Raw genomic sequence first — 10,152 nt, forward strand, 5'->3', positions numbered from 1 at the left:
GTCCGCTTGTTGCCTAAAGTTTTTCGGGTCACACTCGCCGGCGGGTATCGGGGTACAGATCAGCCGGCTGACAGTGGGGTCGTGCCCGGTGAGCCCACTCACTCCATCCTGACCGCCGAGTCCGACGTTGAAAGTGGGAGTTTCAGAGTCGGGTGTTTCAGAACCATGGAGAGCTCCCAGAGCCCCGACCCGCGCCACGGAACTTCCAGCCGCGGGGGTCTGCGCCACCGTGTCCGTGTAGAGCGAGTGGTTGTCGGCGGCCGGTGGTTTGAGCAGCGCGTCGTTCCTGGAGGCTCCGGTGTGCACGGCCGCGATGATGCAGATGACTGCCCCGATGAAGGCCACCATACCGGCGGCCAGGATGATCACGATGAACTTCAGGGTTGCGGTGGAAGAGACCGACGACGTGAAAAATCAACACAACACAAGCGCCACAAACACACAAGAGTGTCTTCCTTCACCAGCTATCAGGAGCCCTTAGTTTCCCCTGCGGTGGCGGGAGGTTAGAGTCGAGTTCCGAACCATAATTGAGCGATCATGGTCGACAAAAAAAAAAAACATCAGCCAGTTTGTGTCCTCCTCCTCTCACACTCCTGCGCATGTCTCCCACGCTCAGGCTGATCATGAAGAGTCGGGGGAGGAGGAGAGAAGATGAAATCTTTCACCATCAGCGACACTGACATCTGATTTAGCCACTTTTTTTTCTTTTTTTCCCCCCTTATTGTATACTTTACTACGACTATAAACACCTTACCTGCAGAGGAAGAAACAAACCATTTGATCACTTGATGTATGTTTAATGTCATGTCAACACATCAACACTTAGCAAATAAGTAAACCCTCTGGTAACACATCTATTTATTACAAATACCCGATTTCTTTAAGAGGCATCACAAGCAAGATGTCAAGCATTTTAACACGCAATACAATATGAAATATTAGATTTTTCATGAGATTAAATTCGTGTTTATCCCTTCACACAGTAATTGTATTTATAAAAATAAATAAAATAAACTTTTTACATCAAGTTATTAATATTTTAATACATATGTTCTTATGGAACAGTGAATCTTTTGCTTTTGTCCAAGGTTTAACATGTTTGCTCTGTCTGTGTGTCCACTGAACTGTTACATAATGCAGATTGAACCTTCATTGATGAGGAAATACATCCACATTCCAAATGAGTTTTTCCTCCCCCTGGCTTCATTTCTTTCAATCTCAGCAGCACATTCATGCATACTAAAGCGAGCGCGGCTGTAAGTCAGGACTTCGCTGTAGAGCGGCGGCGCAGCAGTCAGATTGATGGCTGTTGTGGGGCTCGTGAGGAATGCAGAACATGCATGGTGCTGTTAGTGAGCGCGGCTAAACCCGCTAGCTCGCGCTAATGCGTGTTAATCTCAACATGAATCAGATCATGATTAAAATTTGAGCTTTATGAGTTGACGGAGGATCAGACGTGCCATCATGTGTCTAAGTCAGGACGAGAAAAAAGACACTAAGAGACCCCAGCTGGTCATAGCAGATGGCTATTCTTACTGAATCTGGTTCTGCTCGAGGTTTCTGCAAAAGTTTGGTTTCAAACGGTAAAGTGTCTTGAGATAACTCAGTCGACGCTGAACTCCAGCTAGTATTTGAACTAGTCAGTCGTAAGTAAGTAAGTAAGTAAAGGTTATTTGTAAAGTGCCTTTCTAGACCAGGGTCACAAAGCGCTTTAGGTTTGTGTTTAGCATCATCAATATATGTATGTGTGCTGAGATCTCCATTAAGGTGTTCCTCAAACATGCGTTGTAGCAGAACTATTTTTGCTGCACTCTGCCATTAGAAATGAAGCTGCTGAGGCACATAAACCCAAGTGAACAACAAGAGAAAGAAAAAACATTTTTATTTCATTTTTATTAATGTAAAGACGCTTTCCAACACAAATTCTTTCTCAAACTTACCAAAACGTGCATGAATGGCTTCTTGTCACCTGCACTTAATAAAGACAATAATGACCTATTTAAACGCTGCATCGTTGAGTTTGTGATCATTAACTGTAGAAAAAATAATATTTTTATTAATTATTAATAATATTTCTCTCTCTTTAGCTCATTACTGCCACTCAGGTAAAATAATGAAATGCACCAGGGAATTAGCATTAGCAACAGCAAGAAGGTTGCAGGTTTTCAAGTTGCAATTTTTCTGTGTGTTTGTATGTTCTCACTGTGTTGTGTGGGTTTACTGCGGGCTCTCCGGTTTACTCCAACAGTCCAAAACACATATAGGTTGATTCGGAATTTACTTATTTGATATGGCTCCTTACAATATTTAACCAGAATGCCAACCCCTTATTCAAGGTCATTAATCTTTGTAAGTTTTTGGGAGGAAACAACAGTGCCCCGAGGAAAACTATGTAAATTCCAAACCATGAAGGTTTACAGCCGTGTCAAGCCTTGTTTAATTATTTACTCCTTTTGTTCCTGTCCTCAGGGGTTTTATTACCGACACACACACACACACACACACACACACACACACACACACACACACACACACACACACACACACACACACACACACACACACACACACACACACACACACACACACACACACACACACACACACACACACACACACACACACACACACACACACCTCCTCAACGCCAGGCGTACACCGCAGCTCTCATACTGCTGCTTGTTTTCTTGGATGTTTTCAGAGTCAACAAGTGGAAGATTCAAACATGTCTGGGATGACCATGGATCAACTCCATCGTTCCACATTAGGGATTTATTCGGTAAAACAACGACGCTGAGCTGCTTGATTATAAGTCAATAATTTGAACTGAGCAGTTTTGTGGGTGAATGCTACTTTAATTGAGTGTTTGTCTCAACAGAACTTGATGGAGGAGTTCAACCCAAGTCTACAGAAGCTGGTGTCACTTGGAAACAGTTACGTTCGAGCGTTTCACAGTAAGATCACTTGTTTCCTATTTCAGTCGTGTCACTGCTCCTCAGGCTGCACACCTTGTTTTATTGCTGCTGTAAATGAAAGAGCCGGGGACAGATACAACTGAGCTGGTTCCACAGTCCAAGTGCCAAAGATTATTCTTAAAGTTGCTCTGATAGCATTAAACTGGTGCTAGTTATTAGCTCTTCGAAATGTGGTTCGTTCTCTGTTTTAGGGGTAAAAGTAAACAAACAAATAAAAAAAAACATTTGACCTTTGAGACCTCACAACTGTCTACAGTTTGGCTGTGTTCCACATCTGACTTGAACGGGTCATACGAACTCATTGCTCTTGTTTAGAACATAAAACATGACATTTACATTGTGTTACTCTCTGGCTGCTACATCAGTGTTTGGCTCATTATTAGTTAGATTGGTAGATGATCCAAGTACCCATGCCTATCCATTTTAGTCACACAAACACGCTATTACAGTACACAATAATGTATTACAGTATACAGTGAATCCATTAGAAATATATTTTTTGTTAAAAAATATGATGATTACAATAGTGGTGATGGTGATTATATTGATGATGATGATTGTCCTCACACTGCAGGAGGAAGTGATTGCCTAAGTAAGTTAAAATGATCATCAGTTCATTATTTAAGTCAAAGCTCCAGTCAGGAGACAATTCTGGCTCGTACCAGATACCAGTGTCGTCTTTGTTCTATCCCTCATGATCCTGAAACCTTTTGTTTCGTGTAGCTCTGGCAGCGACCAGTGAGGCCTACTTCACTGCTCTCGCAAAGATCGGCGAGCAGGCTGTTCACTCATCGTCCTCACAGACTATAGGTGAGTCCAGATGTATGGAAATAGGAGCACATATTCTTGCAACTACTACGTTTTGTTTTGTAATAATAATGTAATAATGAAATAGACTGATGATTGTTTTTCATGATGATCATGAAGACAATAAATGCACCTGCAGCCATGATTGCTAAATGTTTACACAAGCGTCTAATGAACGACTCTATTGTTGCTGCAGACATTCAGAGACTCATTCCTCCGATGATTCCACTGTTGTTTTTGTCCAGGCTTTTACTGTACAAATCTTGTGTGTGACTACATGAGGCCATTAACTGTCCTGCAGGGACACTTTGTGTGCTGTGAGCTCTGCGAGGGGCTGTCAAGTGAACAAACAACATGATGAGAAAACAGTAATAAGGACAGAATACAAGCATCATATCAAAACATTATTTTATTAGGTTTTTTTAATACATTTTATCACCGGATTCCCAGTTTATCTCTGTAGGAGTTTTGCTGGATTAGCATAAATCACCCATTTGATCAACAAATGTTTCAAGCATTATTTTCAATAATAATAAACTGCTTTAATATGCCTCCTCGTAGACACTCTAATATACAAGTCTGGAGCGTTGCAGTAAACAACCCTAGTAAACTGTCTGAGGCATTCGTATCAGGTTCTAAAGCTGACATCAATAATGGAGGATGACAGACAGGTGGCGGCGCTTGCTTGACCCGGCCAGGACAACACTTCGTATTTTAGCGTGTTGACATCAGGAGTTGAGCATGTTGACAGTCATGGTTGCGTGTCTGCAGGAGATGTTCTAGTCCAGATATCTGAGAGCCAGAGAAGACTCAGCACACAGCTGGAGAGCGTGGTACGTTGACCCCTGACCCTGGGACCCGTGTACACCTCAATATATGAGCTGTGTGTTTGTGTGCATGTGTGATTGTAGTTCCACTGGTTCACCGTGGACGTGCTTCAAGAGATGGACAACAACGTCAGACAAGATAAAAGTTATATTTCCGTGAGTCAAACATTCATTTTCTCCAACTTCTTTATGTCATGGTCGCGTCATGAACACGCGTCAACAACATTGAATATAAGGTGTCATCTCCCTCATCAACTCTCTGAGTAACGATGACCTGTACAGCTCCTGTGTTGCTTGGCCGCCCAGCCTACAAATCACACATGTCGATGACTTTTCCCATATCGACATAGACTTTTTAAATACAGCATGTGTGTGGAAATGCATCATGGGAGTTAACTGTGTCCATTTTATGTATTACGTTGAAGTTTATCTGCTGTTCATATTAATTATGTTTGTAACAGTGTGAACAAAGACACAGGGATTTGACATTTCTAACAACAGTTTGCTAAAATGTATTTTACGTGTGCAAAGAAAAGTCCCAGCGAAATAGCGAGACCACAGAAAGTGTACTACGATACAACAAAAAAAAAATAGTATCTTCAATTAACTCAAACGACCTAATTTAACCGGTTGCCACATGGTTGACTTACTGATGCTGAAGCCCATTCACTCCAGAGATGCAGGTTGGATCCCATTGTGATATTGTATAATATTGGCATAAGTATGCCGTAGAGTTTTTTTTTTAGATTTTGTGTTAGCATGCAATTACCACAAACATTGAATTATGCTTCCAGTTTAATTTGGTGCAATTTAAAACTGACAGTCATTTTTTAAAGACTTAAAAGTATCGTGATGTTATTCAACTTTTGGAGATTCAGATTGAAGCTGCTGCTAGGTTTTAAAGCAGAAGGTTCGGCAGCTAAAGGTCGGGCAGGTCTTGGTATTCTGAGGGAGTGAGATAATTTTGTGGTAAAATAAAACAAGAGAAGGATCATCGCTCTCATATCTCTGCTGTAGTCCAGCAGGAAACACTACGAGATGGAGGTCCGTGAGCAGGCCGGCGCTCAAGAGAGGTCACGGCGTCGAGGTGCTAATCAGGTCGGCCAAGTCAGCATGTGTATTCCAGCCTAGGCAGTTTATATGACATCATCAGTGTGCTGCTTTAAATGGCCCTCAGGATGCTGGCGGGTACCTGAGGTTCCTCAGGGAGAGTCACAGTGAAGCTCTGCAAGAGGAGGAGCGGAGGTACCGCTTCGTTGCTGAGAAACACTGCAGCCTCATCCAGTCCTTCACCGGCCTCATGAACAAGGTAGATCTTCAGCTGACGTTTACTGCTGCCTTCACCTGTGAGCTGCTGCTGATTTATACCTGCCTCACCTTGACTGGACCTCTGGACCACACATGACATGACACACACTCACAGTTAATCTGAGCTACCTCGACATGTACATGCTGACGTTTGATTTGTCGCCCTGCTGTGCTGCAGACTGGAGGGTCCCTCCAGCAGAGAGCTGACTTCTGGACAGAAGAGGTGAACGCCACCAGAGGAGCCGCCGACGGACAGACGTTTGACAACGTGAGCAAAAAAAAATCTAATTCTAGATGGAAGAGAGAGCTCGCTTTACAAGAGCGCCCTCTGCTGGTGAACTGTTGAAGTTTTGATTTAACAAAGTCTATTTAGTTTGTTTATTTTAAAGATTCATATCATATAATATTATATTAAATAATACAACACGGTACAACCCAAAATAAAATCATACTACATGTTTGTAACTGACGTCCATGATTTTCTAATCAAATATATCCTGTGGTGGTGTGAAAGGTCGGGACCAATGAGGACTTTAGGAAGTCACGGCAGGAAGAACCTCTCGGCAGGGTGCCGTCCAGACGTGAGTGCTGAATGAAACCTCACAATTAAGAACATTTCTGGTGTTGCTTTTTATTCCATTTTCATTTGCCCTATGACACATGTGACTAATGTGTTTTTAATGACTTGACTGCATCTATCCGACCATCTTATTTTTACTCTCTTCACAGCCCCATCTCCACAGGGAAGTGTTTTCAACTTCACAGTGGAGTCAGTGAGGGCTAAAGGAACCACCATGAGGGCCCTGGTGGACCATCGGCCTGCTGGCTCTGATGCCACCGTGTTATCCTTCAGCAGGGGAGACACGATCACTGCCCTCACAAAGCAATCTAGAAACGGTTGGCTGTACGGAAACCAAGGTTCACGGTGAGTGAGTGTGTCGTATACGTACACGTCAAGAACTATCAACCATCATGATCTCAATATCTTTCAGAAAAGGATGGTTCCCGGCTTCGTATGCAGAAGAAGTGGACGATTCACTGAAGTCAGACTTCTCAAGGTTCTCCATAATTTTTGTGTTTTAGTAAAAAACAAACTCGAAAATAATATGAACACATTTAATGATATAGCCCTTAAGCATTCCACCATTCAAAAAATGATTTAGAAATAATATATTACATTTATATATTGAGGTTTAATACATTAAAAAAAAGTTTGTTATAGCTTATATACAAATGAATGCCAAATGTTTACAGTTTAATTCAACCAGCAGTCATGAATCTTATCATATTAAGCATTATTTACAATACTGTACTGCTAACTTACGGTTTCACTACTCTCAACTGACATGACTTTATATCTACAAGTCATTCCAGATGAGTAATAAATCTCATGATTAAAGATTAGATTTCAACTGCTCAACACTTTCCGACACATGTTTGTTGTCTCTGATTAAATAACTTGAAGTTCTAAACAGGTGTTTTGAAGATTTAAACACAGTTGTTATGTTAAAATTCAGGTCTTCGAATCAAAATATGTCAAACTCTAGGTGACCTACAGAGAAGAAAAGGTCAAAATGTTCCGGTAACCATGGCTAATTATCGACGTTTAATTTTCATTTTAATGAAACTTACATTGTTCACTGTTCCTCTAGCCTGTCTGATGCTGATTCTGTTGCTGGATTTCAGAACTTCCTCCCCGCGGATCACCAGCTCGAGGCCAACGCAGGACAGACAAAGTAGCAACAGTCAGAGTGGTGGTCCGCCTCCCCCACCTCCACCCCCGCCACCGAGCATGGACGCCAAACCCATCAGACCCTCCTCAGACCGAAGGACAGAGTCTAATCTAGAGAGCAAGGTAATGGCATGTGACAGGATAATTTATCAGCTGAGCTGAAATCGATCACTTCTCCTCCTGAGGAAGCTTATCTAATCTGTTGTTGGCTGTCACCGGTGACCCCACCTTTCAGCAAAATATACGCTTCCTAAATCAAACAGACTTTTTTTCATTATTATTTTCTTTTTTAGTTTCTCATACTGGTGTGTTTAATTACATATGGATAATAAACAACAACAGGCTACTGTTGAAAACAACACAAATATGTTAAAACATGTAACTTCAGTACCTTTTTTTTTTTTAATTGGTGCGAGAAAAAGAATGGGATATAACGACCCAATAAATAATTGTTGAAAAAAAGAATCAGGTCATCTATTGTGTTTGATAAATTGTACATTTTATTATTGCATTATTATTATTTACAAAACTATTTTAAGTTGCCTCATATTGTTTTTTCACACCAAAGTCACCTGAACTGTAACTTCTCGAGTTCCATTCATCTTATTTCTGACTCTATGTATCGTCTTCATGTTCAGTCATTGGACATAACTGGAATATGCCCACATGGATACAGAAGACTGTATCTTTTAAATGAATGAGATGCGATGTGGATATGTGTCCAGCAGGGGCACTGTGGCAGGGTGTTATTCTCCATGACACCTCAACCATCCTTCTGGTGGATGCAGGGAGGAAGCTCCAGCTGCTGATCATGTATGACAGAGTGTGGCGTGTGCTGTGCTTTCATTAAGTTACTGCGTTGACTTTGTTATGGAGTCACAATTGTGTTCTGGTTGTTCATCAAAGTCTAATCAAGAGTTGATTTACAGATACAAAAAAAAGGTAAGAACAGTTAGAAATCATTCAGCGTGAGATTGTGATGTGAAGTGACCACAATAACAAGTCAGGGATGTTTCTTAATGTATTGTCTGTTTGTTTTTCCAATCTTCTTCCCAGAAAGAGCAGCCGCAAAGGTCTCTTCCAGAGCTCTTCCCCAGGTAAGAACCAAACTCTCAGGCAAGTGAACTAAGATTGGAACCAGAAGACAAATTTAAATCGGAACTAAGATCAGAACTAAAATCCATTCTTTTCATGGTCCATCAATAGACAGTCCAGGTTTAGTTTGTTCAACGTTCAATAAGTCTGGTTCTGCCTCAGGTTTCTGCCTTCTAAAAGGAAGTTTTTCCTCTCCAACGGCACACTGTGCTTTACTCATTATCGAGTTGCTGTTTTTCTTTATCCATAATAGTCTTACGTAAACTGTAAAGTGTCTTGCGATAACTTTGTTAATGATAAGACACTTTATATAAAATTGAATTGAATTGTACGTGTTTGTATTTCAGATGTGGCTGGTGTTTACAACATTTAGAGTTGTAGTTTATGCTATCAAATGTCTTGTTTTCATTTCTATTTTCATCTAGAATGATATCATACATATCCATATTGATATGGTTAAATACAATCCAGAATAGTATTTGAATGTAAAATGTAGACAGAGCTCTTTCTGAATAGAACATGCCTCACTAGCGCCACCGGTGGTCCGTGCAGGCACGCATGTGCCCTCCTAAAAGCGTAGGAGATCGCTGGAGTCAATAGCGCTGGACTTGCTTGAACATATTTCACATGAGAAAGTGTATTTTATAAGCTCTACAGGGTGATCAGCGTGTTTATCAAACCACTTACTGTTTCTTCTCGTGGGTGAAGGGACTCTTGACTGTGATTTGTATTTTTCTTTGAGTGCCTCACACAGTCAACACATTCTTTATAATCTACAGAGGTACCAACCCTTTCGCCACAGTGAAGCTGAAGCCAACGTACACCAACGACAGATCAGCGCCGCGCTAAACCATCACTGACACTCCGAGCCGTGAACATCAAACCTGCCGCCTCATATTCCTCCAGATGTATTTACATGCAGGTAGTTAATGGAATGTTGGTCCAGGACGTCGATGACACTCCAGTGAGGAAATGTGTTGTATCAGGAATCAGGGGATGTTTGGTAAAATTTCCATTTTAACAAGGAGTTTTCATTTATTTTCCCTTTTTGTTTTTAAAAGATTTTTGCTGTCCAAATGTGCCTTTAATGATGCTTTAATGTATATTTAGCATTAGAAAATAAGCAATGAGTGACGTCGATGTCTTACAAAAGTATTGCTTGTCTGTTTGTGATTCTACTGTGATTTTATTACCTTTGTAAGAATATTGTATTTAATGTGTTGTTGTTTTAATGCAAGTTTGTAATTAAACATTTGACAAATGTTGACCCTTAATTCAGTCCTTGTGTTGCTGTAATAGCTTTTGGTGTTTTGCCTCAATCACAATGTTATATTTGACTTTATTACTATAAAGTACTTTAGAAATATAATTTTATATTTAATGAAATCAACTTCCTATTTCTTCTCCT

At 40.9% G+C, this 10,152-nt stretch overlaps 2 protein-coding genes across 3 annotated transcripts in view; one reads left to right on the forward strand and one right to left on the reverse strand.

Annotated features, from left to right (window-relative positions):
• nptxra (neuronal pentraxin receptor a) overlaps positions 1-560 on the reverse strand; it is a 7,330-nt gene extending 6,770 nt beyond the window's left edge. For both annotated transcript variants that reach the window (XM_087809480.1, XM_087809479.1), the window contains exon 1: positions 1-560. This exon is cut by the window's left edge and continues 339 nt beyond it. In XM_087809480.1, the coding sequence (XP_087665606.1) occupies positions 1-348 (348 nt within the window). In that variant the 5' untranslated portion in view covers positions 349-560.
• A 2,159-nt stretch (positions 561-2,719) lies between these two features.
• Positions 2,720-9,789, forward strand: baiap2l2a (BAR/IMD domain containing adaptor protein 2 like 2a). Its single transcript, XM_087809481.1, has 14 exons — positions 2,720-2,779; positions 2,879-2,954; positions 3,699-3,785; positions 4,554-4,615; positions 4,694-4,765; positions 5,627-5,707; positions 5,787-5,918; positions 6,096-6,185; positions 6,432-6,498; positions 6,647-6,842; positions 6,910-6,975; positions 7,604-7,772; positions 8,706-8,746; positions 9,524-9,789. The coding sequence occupies exons 1-14, from the start codon at positions 2,726-2,728 to the stop codon at positions 9,591-9,593; spliced, it is 1,263 nt and encodes a 420-aa protein (XP_087665607.1). The 5' UTR covers positions 2,720-2,725; the 3' UTR covers positions 9,594-9,789.
• The last annotated feature ends 363 nt before the right edge of the window (positions 9,790-10,152 follow it).

Source organism: Callionymus lyra, chromosome 15 (assembly GCF_982586985.1).
Source record: "Callionymus lyra chromosome 15, fCalLyr1.hap1.1, whole genome shotgun sequence".
NCBI classification, from domain to species: Eukaryota; Metazoa; Chordata; class Actinopteri; order Syngnathiformes; family Callionymidae; genus Callionymus; species Callionymus lyra.